The 18,758-nt window shown below is 43.2% G+C and overlaps 1 protein-coding gene across 1 annotated transcript; it reads left to right on the top strand.

Moving 5' to 3' along the window:
• The first annotated feature begins 3,142 nt into the window (after positions 1-3,142).
• Positions 3,143-18,481, top strand: abhd15a (abhydrolase domain containing 15a). Its single transcript, XM_034169372.1, has 3 exons — positions 3,143-4,038; positions 7,740-8,092; positions 14,668-18,481. Exons 1-3 carry the CDS (start codon positions 3,517-3,519, stop codon positions 15,293-15,295), a joined length of 1,503 nt encoding a protein of 500 aa, XP_034025263.1. The 5' UTR covers positions 3,143-3,516; the 3' UTR covers positions 15,296-18,481.
• The last annotated feature ends 277 nt before the right edge of the window (positions 18,482-18,758 follow it).

The raw sequence follows: 18,758 nt of genomic DNA, 5'->3' as shown, positions 1-18,758 counted from the left end.
CTAAGTCTATAGCAGCATAACTAAGGGATGGTTCAGGGTCACCTGATCCAGCCCTAACTATAAGCTTTAGCAAAAAGGAAAGTTTTAAGCCTAATCTTAAAAGTAGAGAGGGTGTCTGTCTCCCTGATCTGAATTGGGAGCTGGTTCCACAGGAGAGGAGCCTGAAAGCTGAAGGCTCTGCCTCCCATTCTACTCTTACAAACCCTAGGAACTACAAGTAAGCCTGCAGTCTGAGAGCAAAGCGTTCTATTGGGGTGATATGGTACTATGAGGTCCCTAAGATAAGATGGGACCTGATTATTATTATTAAGATTAGGCTTAAAACTTTCCTTTTTGCTAAAGCTTATAGTTAGGGCTGGATCGGGTGACCCTGAACCATCCCTTAGTTATGCTGCTATAGACGTAGACTGCTGGGGGGTTCCCATGATGCACTGTTTCTTTCTCTTTTTGCTCTGTATGCACCACTCTGCATTTAATCATTAGTGATCGATCTCTGCTCCCCTCCACAGCATGTCTTTTTCCTGGTTCTCTCCCTCAGCCCCAACCAGTCCCAGCAGAAGACTGCCCCTCCCTGAGCCTGATCCTGCTGGAGGTTTCTTCCTGTTAAAAGGGAGTTTTTCCTTCCCACTGTAGCCAAGTGCTTGCTCACAGGGGGTCGTTTTGACCGTTGGGGTTTTACATAATTATTGTATGGCCTTGCCTTACAATATAAAGCGCCTTGGGGCAACTGTTTGTTGTGATTTGGCGCTATATAAAAAAAATTGATTGATTGATTGATTGATTATTCAAAACCTTATAAGTAAGAAGAAGAATTTTAAATTCTATTCTAGAATTAACAGGAAGCCAATGAAGAGAGGCCAATATGGGTGAGATATGCTCTCTCCTTCTAGTCCCCGTTAGTACTCTAGCTGCAGCATTTTAAATTAACTGAAGGCTTTTCAGGGAACTTTTAGGACAACCTGATAATAATGAATTACAATAGTCCAGCCTAGAGGAAATAAATGCATGAATTAGTTTTTCAACATCACTCTGAGACAAGACCTTTCTAATTTTAGAGATATTGCGTAAATGCAAAAAAGCAGTCCTACATATTTGTTTAATATGTGCATTGAATGACATATCCTGATCAAAAATGACTCCAAGATTTCTCACAGTATTACTAGAGGTCAGGGTAATGCCATCCAGAGTAAGGATCTGGTTAGACACCATGTTTCTAAGATTTGTGGGGCCAAGCACAATAACTTCAGTTTTATCTGAGTTTAAAAGCAGGAAATTAGAGGTCATCCATGTCTTTATGTCTGTAAGACAATCCTGCAGTTTAGCTAATTGGTGTGTGTCCTCTGGCTTCATGGATAGATAAAGCTGGGTATCATCTGCGTAACAATGAAAATTTAAGCAATGCCGTCTAATAATACTGCCTAAGGGAAGCATGTATAAAGTGAATAAAATTGGTCCTAGCACAGAACCTTGTGGAACTCCATAATTAACCTTAGTCTGTGAAGAAGATTCCCCATTTACATGAACAAATTGTAATCTATTAGATAAATATGATTCAAACCACCGCAGCGCAGTGCCTTTAATACATATGGCATGCTCTAATCTCTGTAATAAAATTTTATGGTCAACAGTATCAAAAGCAGCACTGAGGTCTAACAGAACAAGCACAGAGATGAGTCCACTGTCTGAGGTCATAAGGTCAAAAAGGTTGTAAAAGGTCAAATGGTTGTAATATGCTTTTTAAAATGTATTTATTTGTCACATTGCTAATTTGGCACCCCATAAAGATGGAGCAACATGTTGCTAAATTGACTTTTAAATCAGTTTCACCCATTCTCTCCTGTACAATGAGTGATTCTGGTCTCTGTTGGGTACCATCTGAGAGCATGCTGTGTTGCTGTGCATGGCCATGTCCAACACACTTTGCAACTACCCTGGATTCTGATTGGGAACCACCCAGACAGACATCCGCACCTCCCAATAGTAACCATCTACCTGCAGCAGGGAGGTGATACATGGTTGATCCCTTGGCCTTTCCACCTGTGGAGAGCCTCAGAATTTAGGTTCACACTCTTAGAAACAGGATGGATGACCAAATGTCGTTCGTAGCTGGCGTTGTCTCACAATGCAAGTAGTACACCTTATCTGAGGCTCCCCATGTAACAGCTCATTTGACACAAAGTCACTCCAGTGGCCCCCAAGGATCCTTTGAAGAGAGCTACTGCCATAAACATCTATTCCACAGATGCTAATGACTTGGACCTTCATTCTCCTGCAAAGGCATCGCCAAACATCTCTGTCCAGGGACTTCATGACTCCAGCAGCTATTTGCATTCTGAGACATCTCTGCATCTCAAAGGTCGAGAGGATCTAGACACTAGGTGGGGTGGGAGGGATCCTTCTTCAGACCTTCTCAAGGTCTCTCTTCATCTCAAATTAATGTCAATGCCAACATACATTAATGTCTCTATAAATTCTAGCTGTAAATGGGTACCAGCCTTGGGTCAGGAAGTAATATGCATTGGACTGGCATCCCAGTCCCATGTTGTAAACTCCTACAACATGCGTCCACATACTAGGACATATACTAGGACTTACTTCTTCCATAAGTTTGACAGTTTCACCACATAGAGATAAACGTCTGCCAGCTGAATCCAGGGAGTTATTGCAAATCTGGACCGCTCTCCGCTTCTCAAGTGCAACTTCCATTTGTCTCTGTTATTGAACTGGAGAGTCCACCCTACAGACATGCACGTTAAAAAGGCTTTTGTCTGTTTGATGTTCATCAGCTGTGCGCACAAAAGTGTGGATGGAGGTCAGCAGCTCTCATTATACATCAGAATAATGTCCAACTATCACTGACCTACTTTTAGGTGTTACTTCACCTCAGGCTCTGCATGAAAACCTGATGTTCTTTGTAACATAAGCCTGACACAAGAGAGTGCAGCACACAGTAATGCACTTTATTCGTTTTAATCATCTAGCACTGATCTGATAATTAATTAATGTCTGGGTGATGAAAAGCCTCTTACACTAACAATGTGCAGGAAAAATTACCATCAAACCCAACAGAAGATGAAGCTGATTGAGCCAGAGGTCTGACGCTGTACCTGCTCCCCCTGGGGGTGGGTGGGTGGGGGTGATGGTGGTGTGATGGGGAGGAGGAGGAGTGAACATGTTTGGAGGCGGTGCAGCCCTGAGAGTCTTTGCGCACAGACGTTTCTTGCGCTCCCGGCTGCCGGGTTGACCCACCGGTTGAGTCCCGTTCAGGATCTTTAACCAGCTGGCAACAGAATTTTAGTTATTCCGGAACGCGCTGCGATGTCACGTGAACCTCCGCGTCTGCACCTGCACGCCAACTGGTGCGCTTTTACGCAAAGAGCCACAAACTTCAGTGACAAGAAGACAAAAGGCTGTTGAAACTGGATTTGTTGCAATGTGAACACAACTGCTTCAGATCCAAATTCCACATAGAGCTTCTGTGTTTCACCCCTCCGCTTCTCTCCTCGGAAGGTCCCGATGCTGGCATGGCTCCTGGCCGCTTGCTTTGTGGTCCTGGTGATTTTAATCTATCCAGGCTCCAAATATTTTGGCACCGAGACCCAGGCGCATGCTTTTCTGCAAGGACTGTGGATTTCAGAGGACAGGACCGGGAGGTGGGTCTCAGACCCGCAGGAGAGCCACGGCGTGCGCACCGCGACCGATGACAAAAGGCGCACGGTGGCGTTTATCTGCAAACCGTCTGCGCTGGCCAACTACCTTCTGAAATACTGCTGCAGCTTCACCACCTACTCACCGTGGGTGGGGTGGGCGTGGGGGGCCGCCAGCTTCTTTCAGACCGTGTTCGAGATGTGTTGGCCTTACGACAGTCCGGTGCAGTTCGTGCGGGACAATCTACAGCTGAGTGATGACGGGCTGGTAGCTTTGGACTGGGCTCTGCCAAAACACCAGAAGAGACACAGAACCTCCAGCTCCTCCTGCAGCCCCGTGCTCCTCATCATCCCCAACTCTTTTGGAAAGATCACCAGAAACGTGTTAAAGGTAATCTATGCGTCTTTGTGCCTTAGCCAGATCTGCAAGAAGAAAAATAGTCCTCAGATGTCATTTTTGATAGAAATGCTGCACAAATTGGGTCAGTGCTGCCCCGATTTTCAATATGTGTTCGGTTTTCATTTTAAAAATGCCTATAAATAAATATCTACAAGTAGAAATAAACAATAATTTGAGGATTACACTAAAAAAGGGAAACAAACCTTAAATTTCAAATTCTTATTGGGATGCATTCTGATCACGTGGAACCAATGTACATATTTAAATCATATAAATCCAACAAACGTTTTTCAGTGTAATTCACAGTGAGTTGGATTTTGACAACCAGTTCAAAATTCACATTTAAAGTAGAAGAGCACTCAAAGGGAATCAATAAATAAGTAAGAAATCTGACAAATATAATATTTGTGAATACATTTTTAAAAAGTAAAACAGGGAACTACTTTTCATCTTTAAAATGATATAACTTCATTTACGAGCCAAAACTACATAATTTCTCTGAGGTGGGTTATTGTAAGATAAGCAGGTTGTAATTAATCAGGTTTTTATCATATTATAATGGGGGATCAACTATCCTTGCTTTATGGACAAAATTAATTCTCATCATATAAAAAAGCTTTTTAATTTGACTTAATTTAAATGTGCACATCAGTACCACATGAACATTTCAGGGCATCTGGTACATTTCCGACTTGAAGCCAAAAATTTAGTAAAACGGCATTTATAAATGTCAGAAATGTATGATTTTATGGCAGGCAGCACTTTGACCTCCCAGTACAACCCCTGGCAAAAATTATGGAATCACCGGCCTCGGAGGATGTTCATTCAGTTGTTTAATTTTGTAGAAAAAAAGCAGATCACAGACATGACACAAAACTAAAGTCATTTCAAATGGCAACTTTCTGGCTTTAAGAAACACTATAAGAAATCAGGAAAAATAATTACGGCAGTCAATAACGGTTACTTTTTTAGACCAAGCAGAGGGAAAAAAAATATGGAATCACTCAATTCTGAGGAAAAAATTATGGAATCATGAAAAACAAAAGAACGCTCCAACACATCACTAGTATTTTGTTGCACCACCTCTGGCTTTTATAACAGCTTGCAGTCTCTGAGGCATGGACTTAATGAGTGACAAACAGTACTCTTCATCAATCTGGCTCCAACTTTCTCTGATTGCTGTTTCCAGATCAGCTTTGCAGGTTGGAGCCTTGTCATGGACCATTTTCTTCAACTTCCACCAAAGATTTTCAATTGGATTAAGATCCGGACTATTTGCAGGCCATGACATTGACCCTATGTGTCTTTTTGCAAGGAATGTTTTCACAGTTTTTGCTCTATGGCAAGATGCATTATCATCTTGAAAAATGATTTCATCATCCCCAAACATCCTGTCAATTGATGGGATAAGAAAAGTGTCCAAAATATCAAGGTAAACTTGTGCATTTATTGATGATGTAATGACAGCCATCTCCCAGTGCGGTTTCTTACAGTTCGGTCACAGATGTTGACTCCAGTTTCCTCCCATTCATTCCTCATTTGTTTTGTTGTGCATTTTCGATTTTTGAGACATATTGCTTTAAGTTTTCTGTCTTGACGCTTTGATGTCTTCCTTGGTCTACCAGTATGTTTGCCTTTAACAACCTTCCCATGTTGTTTGTATTTGGTCCAGAGTTTAGACACAGCTGACTGTGAACAACCAACATCTTTTGCAACATTGCGTGATGATTTACCCTCTTTTAAGAGTTTGATAATCCTCTCCTTTGTTTCAATTGACATCTCTCGTGTTGGAGCTCTCGTGTTGGAGCCATGATTCATGTCAGTCCACTTGGTGCAACAGCTCTCCAAGGTTTGATCACTCCTTTTTAGATGCAGACTAACGAGCAGATCTGATTTGATGCAGGTGTTAGTTTTGGGGATGAAAATTTACATGGTGATTCCATAATTTATTCCTCAGAATTGAGTGAGTCCATATTTTTTCCCTCTGCTTGGTCTAAAAAAGTAACCGTTACTGACTGCCACAATTTTTTTTCTTGATTTCTTATAGTGTTTCTTAAAGCCAGAAAGTTGCCATTTGAAATGACTTTAGTTTTGTGTCATGTCTGTGATCTGCTTTTTTTCTACAAAATTAAACAACTGAATGAACATCCTCTGAGGCCGGTGATTCCATAATTTTTGCCAGGGGTTTATTACGGTTCTTGACAGAGGTGGGACAAAGTCACTGTCAAGTCATTCTCAAGTCATCAATCTGCAAGCCCCAAGTCAAGTCTCAAGTCATAACTGACTTGAGACTTGACTTGGGACTTGCTGATTCATGACTTGAGAACATGTACATAGGTATTCATACCCTTTACTCTATACTTTGTTGATGCACCTTTGGTAGCAATTACAGCCTCAATTCTTATTGAACATGAATTTAGAGGGAAAAAATAAATTTAATTCATTTTGAAATAAGACTGTAACATAACAAAATGTTGAAAAAGTGAAGCGCTGTAAATGCTTTCTGTTGTATGGCTGGGGGGCCTGGCTGCCTTTTTGTTTCTGTCTTTTGTTTTTCCTTCCAGGTGGCTTGCATTTGGGACTGAGTGGCTGTGTTGCTGAGGTTATCAGGACCTCACCCTGATCACCTGCGGCTCGTCAGGACTCACAGCTGAGGTGCATCTATATGGATTGGAACATGGTGGCATTTAAGACTGGAGTATACAGTGTGTATTTGCCAGAGACTCGACCTTGTGACCAGACGGGTGAGATCGTCGTCTCGGGAGCCATCTCATCATCAGTGGATGCAGAGAACGTCCAGGGTTTGATGCACGGTCTGTGAAAGAGGAGGGGGTGAGGTCTCACGCTCGTCAGCACACTTCCTGAGACTCGGTTTGTTGCGGCCACCTGGGGGGTGTCGGCGGGGTCCTTGGGTCCGAACAGCTTCTGGCTCCGGACCGTTAGCGCTGCTGGGAGCGCACCACGCCAGACCGCACTTTCTTTTGTTATTTTTTGTATCACTGTTATGTATTAAATTCAGTTAGCCTTTGTACCGTGCTCTGCTTATTTCATACTGGGTCCTTCAAACGCTGGTCGGTTCTCCGAGCTGCGTCCGACACATAACAGCTTTCTGGATGTGTGTGTGTGTGTGTGTGTGTGTGTGTGTGTGTGTGTGTGTGTGTGTGTCGCTGTGCAGATGTAGTTAGTAAACCTCACTCCCAACAGCTCAAAAGGATTCTGTGGTCACAAGGCCAGAGTCCTGGGTTTTAGCCTTCTGGTTAGAGAGTCTGACCCCCATGCCGGAGATCGTGAGTTCGTGTCCCGAGGGGAGCGAATGGGCGGAGTCAGCTATATATATATAGCTGACTCCGCCCATCTGAAGTGCCACTATAAATTTAAGGTTTGTCTATATAAATATATATATATATATATATATATATATATTTATATAGACAAACCTTAAATTTATAGTGGCACTTCAGATTGTGTGGCAGCAAGCAATGTAATTCCTCAGTGTAGAGCAAAATGACAGTAGGGGTTGCAAAGACTGATAATTTGGGACAGACACAGCAACATCATCACTATATTGGACATATGAGTGGGTGTGGTCAAACCAGCTGCACAACTGAAGTGAAGTTCATCTCTACTTGTATATACATATCTCTACATTACTAATATGCCCCTTTCTTCTTCTTTAACACCTCTGTCTCCAGTTGTGTGAGACGGCGCTATCTCATGGCTACCTTCCAGCTATTTTCAACCGCCGCAGCCACAATGGCACCCCTCTCACCACCGTCAAATTGCAGCAGTTTGGTGATCCTGCAGACCTGCGAGAGGCCGTGCGCTACATTCGTTACCGGCAGCCTGCAGGAAGACTGTACGCGGTGAGCGAGAGCACTGGGTCAGGACTTCTCCTGTCTTACTTGGGAGAGTGTGGCTCATCGAGCTACATGACAGCAGCTGTCTGTCTGTCGCCCGTGTTCCGCTGTCAGAGCTGGTTCGAGAAAGGTCTGTGCTGGCCCCTTCAGTGGCTGCTGGTGCTCTACCAGAAGATGTGCCTCAGCAGGTATGAAAAGTCTAAGACTATACCTAACCTTAACCACTAAAATCTTCTGTTGTCAAATAATTATTGACACTCTGGAACTAGGTTCTCTGCTTCGACGGTTTTCAGAAATGGCAAGTCCACTAGCGTGAGCTCCAGCCAGTGCATAAACTAAAGTTGTCCAGCAGGTAAAGGAAATAATAATAATAATACTAACAATAATAATATCCTTTGTTTTGTAGGACTAAGGGCCCTGTCCCACTGGCATTTAGGAGGATTTGCGTATGAATTGCGCACAAAATTGGCTCATATTCGCTTAACATCCGCAATATCCGTGAAACATGCTTGTATGAGTCGGCCGACACCCACACATGTCCGCAATTATCCACAGAGGCACGTTTTTCCGTTGCCAGGATTTTTGAGCTGCACAAAATTTTGGCTGCGGGTGACATCCGCCTTACATACGCAATACATACTCAATACATACTCAATCTATGCACTGTATATTCGCCGTCATGTGCTGATATCCGCAACTGACAGGGATTTGCGGCTTGGCAGTGGACTGGGACAGTGTGTAAAACGGATATTTCGCGTGCCCATCATGTCCACATCACGAACTAAAATAAGTTGTAGCGACTGCATACAGATTGGCCACGAATAAAGCATTTTTATTACGTCTGCTTTGCATCTGATTTGCAGCGGATGCAAATCAGATGCTGTGTTCACAGCTGGACACCATTCTTTGTTCTACCGGCTGCCACGCGCTCTGTGCTGGATGCTGCGTATATAAAATAATTATTTTGTGGCGGCTTAATCATTTTATTCTGCATATTGACTGTTGAAAAAGGCTCTAATCACCTCCTGAATCACAGAGGAAGCTGCAGCTGGACCGAAGCTGCAGAAAGCATTTTGAGCCGTCTAAAAAGGTAATTATTTGACTTGTCAAGGCTTGATTAAACAGTTGCGTGTTTTTTCCTTCTTGTCTGCAGCTGTTACAGTATTCATTCCTGTTTATAACAGATTTAACTTCTTGTTATAATTGTTCAGACGAGCTGCGCTCTGATGCAATCCGTTGACGTCACCACTCACCCTGTTCACTGCTTCTTTACTCCAGTAAACTTGTCCAAGTCCAACAGTTACTCCAGAGGCTGTATTGTTGGTGTGAATAGTGATGCCGACGGCCCGAGTGCGCTTCTTTTATGACCGCAATGCAGATGCCGTGCACGCATCAACACGTGCGCAATGCATTCATAATACACCCGTAATACTGCTGTCGGATCTGTTTCCTCACTACATGAGTTATACAACCGTGATTGTTCATCATATATTCGCTATACATTATTAATATATCCGTAATTCATACTGGGACATTTGTCATTTTTGGCCGTTTTTGTTGCGGACGACAACGAATGCCGGTAATTTGTATACTCAATTCATGCGCAATTAATCCTCTCCCCAGTGGGACCGGGCCCTAAGCTCCAAAGAGCCAAACAGATTTTGGTCAGAATGAATAACTTCAGAGCGAATCACAGTTTAAAATCAAATGACAGCTCTTTCCAAATGTCATAATACAAAACAATAAACTACAACCAAGCAAAACTGTTTTTTTTTTCTCAAAATGAGACGTCTTGCATTTTTTCATGAAGTACATCCTGACGTGCAGCAGCTGCTGCAAGAGTCTATGAAGTTATGTGTCATTAATATTGGAAAGGAAATGCTTGTGAAAAAAACTACATTTTGTTTATTTTTATTTATGTCCAGAGATCAAGGATCCAGTGACCAATTTCACATTTATTTACTTTAAGACTCAACAAAATGTTGTTGACAGAAAACCTGTAAAGCCTACTTTTACTACACTGAAAATTCACAAGAGGTATTGATAAGGGAATCGCTAAAGAATCGGCTTGATAAGCGGACTTGATGGCATCGATATATGTATCATATTGCATCGCTGGTACTGTATCGAAGTGCGTATCGAATTGCTGTCAGTGATGAGATTCACATGCCTAAGTAATACACCTATTCCAAGTCCACAAAAGACAAAACAAACCCGAGACCCTTCTAATATCCCCTTGTAATTACCTCCACTAGTATGTACCTTCGGCTGCTCCCTTGTTTTCATTCAGGGTCGCCAATTGTAGGCCTAAAGAAGAGGCATGATCACCATGTATGCAACAGATAGGAATATACTGCATGAATGGCCTTAGCAAAATACAATAAATAAGAATAATTTAAAGTAAGAGTGGAACACTGAGTAAAAGCAGACAACCTCTGAGAAGAGTACGTTTAGCATAAAAATTGCTTCGTCCGGGACCTGCACTGGGGTTTGTACCTATTGTGACAAAATAATGCCAAGTGTGCTGGATCACTAATTTGACCAATATGATGTAACAACTTGTTAAGTTGCCTACATGTTAATTACTGAATTGGTCACCTTAAACACCATTTCAGCAATTTCCTCCCTGAGAAATTTATCAGGAGGCTGTCAACCCCGGGCTTCTTCTATGGTGGGATTTCTTGTACTCTGTCCCACTGCAGCCAGTCACTACTAAAAAGACAAACAAAGACACAATCATCATACAGCACGGTGCTGATGCACAGCTGTGAAACATTTAAAAGTTGCTTTAAGGAGTTTCTGGTAATGTTTACTATGTCACCAAATGTAGTTTAATGGAACATTTTGGTGGGTGAGCAATGCTGGCGACAAGGAGTGTGGTTATCAATCAGTCTTGTATAAAGTACCTCAAAGTGATACTTTGGTAAACGTTAAAGTCTCCTTTAAAAAATTTGCTTGAGTAAAAGGCTTAAAGTATCTGAAATTTACTGTACTTAGGTATCAAAAGTAAATTTGTAATGAAATGACATGCACATCCGAGTCTGTATTGGCGTACAGGGTCAAGCAGACGTATAGCACAAAAAATGAAGTAAAGTAAAAAAAAGTAAAGATCCGCACTGATGTGCGGATCTTTACTTTTTTTTTTTGTGCTATCAAAAGTAAATTTCTCATATAAAATGTACTTTAAGTAAAAGTATTGAGTAAAAGTAAAAATCAAAAAGGAGTGGAGAGTGAAACCGCAACACAAAAAGAAAGTGTGGTGTCTGGAGAAACCAGGAGGGGGCCTGTGCCCACATAAAAGGGTGGATCCGCCTCTGGAGGAGTAGTTGGTGTTGGTGACGGGATGAGTGCGCAACAGGTGGATGTAAATAAAGTTGGCGTTCTTTTTCAAAATATCCGCACACACTTTTCTGTTAAACACAACAGTCAGGTTCTTGTGAAACAGAACAGTCATTTATAGCTACACAGTAGTGCCAAATTTAAGGAAAATAAAAAAAAAACAAAAAACAATGCACTCTTTGCGCTCTCAAATTGAAAATGTGGCGCCGCTTTTATGCACCACATCTCTGCGGAAATTTCAAATAAAATAAATGAAACGAAACAGCCATGCTGAAATTTTCCCCTTAAGTGTGTGTTAACTCCAGCGGGAGCTGATCCGTGTACGTATGTATGTGTCGGCGTGTGCGCATTTGGAGTCCAAAGTGCAGATGGCCCTCTTTTCACCTTCTAGTCTCCTCTTCCTCAGCGGGAGCGCGTCATCTTTTATTATTATTATTATTATTATTATTATTATTATTATTATTATTATTATTTTGTCTTTTAAACTTGTTTGAACTCAAACACAACACTTGCTGCAGGGGTGAAAGGCGGACGCCTCCGCTGCAGCTGAAGAGGGCGTCTCTTTCCGGTACGGTGCACTGCTGTTTTCACCTCTGCAAACACGCATCATCCAATCAGATTTCTTCTACTTTGATATTGTAGTAACCAGTAATGAAAATGGTTCAGGGAAATGTATCATAGTTAAAGTATACATTTTGCTGAGGAAATGTAGTGAAGTAAAAATGAAAGTTTCCAGAAATGGAAATAACGAAGTAAAGTACAGATACGTCGCAATTCTACTTAAATACAGTACATTACATTACAACACTGTTATCAATGCTGTCATTTAAGCAGAAACTGATATGGCAGCCATTTTTGTTTTCCAAAATGGCTGCCACAAAATATGTATCGTGCTTGTAATTACTGGAGCAATTTCAGTAAATATGCCAATCTTGTGTTTTCTGGGTCAAGGAATGCCTTGGAAACATAGCTAGGCATGTGATCAATGTCCCTGCTTAATTTTTATGAAATCTTTTTTTTAATCTTCTTGGGTGGTGTTCATCAAGTTATTCCATACACATTTGATATATACTTAAATTAATTTTATTTATATAGCGCCAAATCATAACAAAGTTGCATCAAGGTGCTTCACACAAGTAAGGTCTAAACCTTACCAACCCCTAGAGCAAGCACACAGGTGACAGTGGTAAGGCAAAACTCCCTCTGATGATTTGAGGAAGAAACCTCAAGCAGACCAGACTCAAAGGGGTGAGCCACTGTTTGGGCCATGTTACTGACACAATTGACAATACGAACATACGGGAAATTTTGGGAGTCCATGCTGGTGCACAGGACAAGAGGCCTGCAGAAGAAGACACCACACCCATCTCTGGATGGAGCCGCACCTCAAACAGAGATAAAAAACAGAATCAGGCATCAGAAAAAAAACAGCAAATACAGTATAATTTGTCAGAATTAAGCAACAAGAAAAACAGAAGAAATACTCAGGTGATCACCGGCCACTAGCCCTAAGATTCACTAAAAGACCTAGACAAGTTGAGGCCGCGGCACGCTCTGTTTCCTAATAAAATGAATTTAAAAGGGTAACAAGCATAGTAACATACTATGCCAGTATGCTAGCCATATGAAAGGGAAAATAAGTACGTCTTAAGTCTGGACTTGAAAGTCTCTACAGAATCTGACTGTTTTATTGATGCAGGGAGATCATTCCACAGAACGTAGGGTTTAATTATGTCAGCTAAGTAGGTAGGTGCCAGTCCGTGAACAGTTTTTTAGGTTAGTAGCAGAGCCTTAAAATCTGATCTCATAGGGACAGGAAGCCAGTGAAGAGATGCCAAAATGGGTGTAATGTGGACAAACTTTCTGCTTCCTGTCAAAAGTCTGGCAGTAGCATTTTGAACCAACTGGAGACCCCTAATGCTGGACTGTGGTAAACCAGAAAATAGAGCATTGCAGTAGTCCAATCTAGAAGAAACAAATGCATGATCACACCTGATTAATGTGCTGTAACTCTTTAAAGCGTCGTTGCTGTCAGTGTGATCATCAGACGACCTGATCGATCAGGTGCGGTCACGCCTGATTAATGTGCTGTTTATACATTTAAAGCACTGTTGCTGTCGGTGATCGACAGATCACAAAGCACTTCAATCAGATTATACCTGATTGTGGCCAACTGGCTCTTTAAAAGTTTAAATCATCACAGTGTTTCATTATTCAGGTCTTTGATGAGCTGATCAGGTCTGATCAGTGGACCTGAAAGCAGCCGTTCAGTGCTTTAAAAGTTTAAAGAATCACAGCACTCCATTCATTCATGGCACCGTTTACCACAGCCAGTCCAATCATCAGCATTCTGTCCACAATGAAAATGGTCCACAAAGAAAAAAAAAAATAAAAAAAATAAATAAAATAATGTTAAAGTACTCTGTTTCTGACCCACACCACACAGTGCAGTACCGACCCGAACCACTGGGTAGGAACAGGGCTGTCGGCATATGCTGGTTAATCATCAAGGTGTGACAGCTGCATTCATTTATTAGACATGCGCCAGCGTGTGCCAGTGTTTTTAATACAGCAGGCATACGCAGGCTAAACCGTCAAGGTGTGACAGGGCCTTGAGATATTGTGAGCACCAATTTAGTTCAGTTAATGAATTTCATTCATTTTCGACACACATTTACTCCAATCGAGGGTCACGGGGGGGTGGGGAGTGGTGGCTGGAGCCTATCCCAGTAATCATAGGGTGTGATGCGTGGTACACCATGGACAGGATGCCAGTTTATCACAGGGCCACATGTAGCCGGGCCAGCACATTCACACTCACACTCTCACCTACAGGCAATTTAAAGTCACTAATTCACCTAATCTTGGTGAATTCTTTGGAAGTGGGAAGAAGCCAGAGCACCCAGAGGGAACCCATGCCAAAAACAGGGAGAAACATGCAAACTCCACACAGAAAGGAGTAGGTTGGACGAGATCCCACAACCTACTTGCTGTGAGGCAACAGTGGGAACCGCTAAGCCCACTGTGCTGCCTTAATGGATTGTCTTAGACCATTTGCTGTATGCATATGGAATTAACACTTAAAAAAAAAACACTGACACAAGGCAAAAATAAAAAATGAAGCCAATTTCGTATTCTCATTCAGCCAAAGACTTCAAATGGATGAGCCTTAAAAAGGACCACAGGATAAGCAGATGTATCGACTGACTAAAAATTGATTGCATACGAGCAGCTGGAACCCATCAGGTTACTGTAGTAGCAGCAGTCGGCCTGCTCAGTGTAAAGCCACTGATTTTAAGCGGCATCGTGACCCAGATAAGGTTTGTCAATCTCTGCTAATAATAACATGAGACGTGCAGCTCTTCAAAAACTGCTTTCCTGATTGTCTCCTGTCTGTGTTCCACGTGTTGGTGCATATCTGTAGGTACAGGACGGCGCTGGCTGAGGCCATACAGACAGACACCCTGTTTTCCAGTTCTTCCTTGCGTAACTTGGAAGAGGCGCTGTTCTGTCAAAGTGAACCTGAAGGATGTGCACCGGCTACAGGTAGCAGCATCACATCATGTGCCTGGGATTCTTACTGGGAACACAACGAGCCCTTAAGAGATGTGGATGAAGTAGCTATTCCTGTTCTGTGCGTGTGTGCTCGGGATGACCCTGTCCGCGGGGATACCCACGCCACTTTACCGTTAGAACTCTTTGAAACTAACCCACATTTTTTTCTTCTGTTGACTGACCGTGGAGGTCACTGTGGATTCTCCACACAGTCCACCGGCAGGGCTGCTGGTGCCTTCGGTTCTATAGCTGCACCAAACACCATAACTGGGAGTAACTGGAGCCACAGAGCTTTGCTGGAATTCTTCAAAGCGACCACAGACTTCTTTGCGGCAGAGGAGAGAGCCGAACAGCTTGCTGCAAGGAGGCGGGGGTTGAGGGGAGGAACAGGAGGGAGGCTTTTCCGACATCAGAGCATCAGTACTTGTAAAAGAGCGCCAGCGTGCTCCCATAATATCCACGCCATTTACAACTGGCAGAGGTCGTATACACGGTGAGGGACACTCGCAGAGGCTAATGGATGAGGTTGTCTGCCTGTGTCAACACTTAGAAGCTGTTTGGATGACCAAGGCCAGTCATTATTTCTGCACTAGTGATTTTGTTTGGTTTAGAGTGTGTTACCTTCACGCTCTTGAACTGAGTCACAACCACAGATATAAAGGCCCCTTCACACATAACACAAATGAGGCTGAATGGCGCATGAAGGAGGGTTCCAACGATAGTCACACAAATTCGAGCTGCGGTCGAATGTGTTGTACAACAGTCTCACAGCAGTTGGCACATCTGTACAGCGTCGTCGTCGTCATCGTGTGCGCCCCCAAGGAGGTGGAATGGCCATCGTGTGTCATATTTCCCCCCGAGTAGTCTAATGGCCATCGAGTGTGTCATGTGGACCCCGGAGCAGGTCGAATGGCTATCGTTTGTGTCGTGTCCCCCCCCCGAGTAGTGTAATAGCCATCGTGTGTGTCGTGTGGACCCCCGAGCAGGTTGAATGGCTATTGTTTGTGTCGTGTTGCCCCCCCCCGAGTAGTCTAATGGCCATCGTGTGTGTCGTTCGGCTCCCCCAAGCAGGTCGAATGGTCATCGTTTGTGTCGTCCTGCCCCCCGAGTAGTCTAATGGCTATTGTGTGTGTTGTGTGGACCCCCAAGCAGGTCGAATGGCCATTGAGTGTGTTGTGTGGACCCTCGAGCAGGTCAAATGGCTATTGTTTGTGTTGTGTTGCTCCCCCGAGTAGTATAATGGCCTTCATGTGTGTCATGCGGCCCCACCCAAGCAGGTCGAATGGTCATCGTGTGTGTCGTGCGCTCCCCCCCGAGTAGTATAATGACTATCGTGTGTGACCCCTGAGCAGGTCGAATGGCCATTGAATGTGTCATGTTGCCCGTCCGAGTAGTATAATGGTCATTGTGTGTGTCGTGCGGCCCCCCAAGCAGGTCGAATGGTCATCGTGTGTGTCGTGTGGACCCCCGAGCAGGTCGAATGGCCATTGAGTGTGTTGTGTAGACCCCTGAGCAGGTCGAATGGTCTTCGTGTGTGTCGTGCCCCCCCGAGTAGTCTAATGGCTATCGTGTGTGTCGTGTGGACCCTCGAGCAGGTCGAATGGCTATTGTTTGTGTCATGCTGCCCCCCCCTCCCCGAGTAGTCTAATGGCCATCGTGTGTGTCGTGTGGACCACTGATTGACATGAATGGCAACTGACTTGACCAAATACCACACAAATGGCGCCCGACTTGGCCCGATCCACTTGGGCCGGCTTTGTGCCACATTCTGGGTATTCGGGCGGCAGTTGCACACCATTCGTTCACGCCTCCACGAAATGTCTATCCCTCCCAACTTTGGCTTAACTTTATCAGGTTTGGCCCATTCAGCCTGTTTGGCCCAACTTCATGTTATGTGTGAAGGGGCCTTAAAAATGTCTTAATGCTGAATGTTTTCCACAAAACTCCAAAGCTGGGTACTGTGTAGTTTTGTGCACAATAAAGGTGGCAGCAGACTTCATCTGATCACTTAGACTGGCAGCCCAGAGCGTATTAGTTAAACGAACAATATTAGAGGACAGCATCAATTGGACAATGACCAGACATATACAGAAAAAAAGCATGTGCTGCACATCACCCCCCTTCCCCCAGGATCACAGAAAAAAGTTGCAAAATCAGCATTAGAAAGTACCACATGCAACTTATTTCAGAAGAATAAAGACGCCCCACAGAGTACAGAACAGCTTGAAATAGACTTTAGATGAATGAGCACGTCAGAGAGAACAGAACAGTCCCAGACAAACAAATTACCCACTGCATCAGGTCAACTGGGTTTAATGATCATTTTGCTAAATTTTACGGTCTCTCACTGCCAGTTTCATGGAATCCAGATTGTTTAAACTGCAGTGCCTTGCAAAGGCGAACAAAAGTCCTCAGTGAATCGACCAGTCCAGTGCAACCCCACAGAAATAGGCTGTACTTACATATTGGTATTCTATTTGTTTGACTGAAATGCCCTGGACTGCTGCTGTAACTGTCACAACAGGTTGGAAGCACTATCTTATGTTTACTTCTTTTGATGGCACACACTCACACTCACAGTGGGATGAACCAGCCTGGCCTGGCCAGCCAGAGAGGATCATTTGACATGATGGTATCAGTAGATAACTGACAGTTCTCTCATCATTGTGATCCATTTCTCATTGTTGGTGTCTAAAGTACATCCAAAGAAGACATTTAACAGTTTGGCTGATTGACTCCTCTATGACACTTTATTCCCTGACACTGGTGCAGTTGCTGATGTGGTACAGGTGGAAAGTTTCAAATTTTTTCAGCCTTGGCCCTCCACTCTTGTCACTTAAAACAATAACTTTGGGATTTTCTAAATAATCCAAACAGGGTGAAATTTGTCACCACCTTTGTTTAAATTTTTTCACTGCCAGCTATCAAAAATTAGATTTATTGACATGCAGATATTTTGTTGTTTCACCAACTCATTTGTTGCACCTTTTCCACATGTACCATGTTTAAAAAAAGAAGAAGAAATAAATAAGTACTGAGTGAACAAAGCTTTCTATTAGCCAGTTTCACAATATGATGTGCCACCTTTTGGTTGGTGGAGAAAATAGGCAGAGCATCATGGGTAATTTGCCGCTTTCAGAAACCCCAAAGTGGATGATGATGACTGCATTGATGTGTGTTTACTGTGTACACAAAACATAAACAACTCATGGCTGTGATTCCAACAAATTATTTAAATTTTTAATAAGTTCTGCGATGGCTTTCATTTGTGAAATTTGTGAATGTTATTCCCATTCATCACACATCTACTCTCTCCATCATTTGTGCAACCCACTAATGTCAATGTCAACAGTGGCGGTACGGTTTCTTGAGCGTGCGCTTGGATGCACTAGAGCGCCGTTTCCTGGGTTCTGGTAGAAGTCATTTTGTTTGGTTTTGTACACTTCAGCATTTATGTGTGGTTAGTTTTCTATTTACAGATGGACAGCGTGATGGTTTCTCTTTTTGAATTTTACACACAGCTGTTTTCTGGCGTTCCGTCACCACCGTGTCCCTTCTCTTCTCATGTCATGAGTTCAGGATTGTACTTTCAGTTATGCCTCATTCAGGATGTGTTCCTGTTCCCTGTATGAACTGGTTAGACCTGACACTGAACTGTAAATAAAGTTATTGTTTGAACTGCACTCAGTGGTTTGTTTATTGCAGAAGAATCCTGACTCAAAACCATAGCGCTCCTGTCCATGACAAACAGTAGGGCCTCGCGCAAGTATTGTGTATCCACTGAATTCAACACTGTGATGTGGGATGTATACCCAACCAGTCTGTATGTGTTTTGTGTCCTTGAAAAAGGCCTGTTGCCAGGTACCATGAGGTGTCTTGTGGGAGGTGCTGTAGGAGTATGGGGTACCACATCTGCCACAATGTGTTATCCAGTTTCTATACAACCAAAGTAGGACCTGT

This window comes from Thalassophryne amazonica, chromosome 4, assembly GCF_902500255.1.
Source record: "Thalassophryne amazonica chromosome 4, fThaAma1.1, whole genome shotgun sequence".
Taxonomy (NCBI): Eukaryota; Metazoa; Chordata; class Actinopteri; order Batrachoidiformes; family Batrachoididae; genus Thalassophryne; species Thalassophryne amazonica.
Note: the sequence above shows the minus strand (reverse complement) of the source record. Positions and strands in the feature narration are given on the sequence as shown.

Bases quoted from the DNA above. Each gene is read 5' to 3' on its own strand.
- abhd15a (XM_034169372.1), top strand. From the start codon at position 3,517: ATGCTGGCATGGCTCCTGGCCGCTTGCTTTGTGGTCCTGGTGATTTTA. The intron at 4,039-7,739 runs GTAATCTATGCG...CTCTGTCTCCAG, and splicing joins TCACCAGAAACGTGTTAAAG to TTGTGTGAGACGGCGCTATC. The intron at 8,093-14,667 runs GTATGAAAAGTC...GCATATCTGTAG, and splicing joins CAGAAGATGTGCCTCAGCAG to GTACAGGACGGCGCTGGCTG.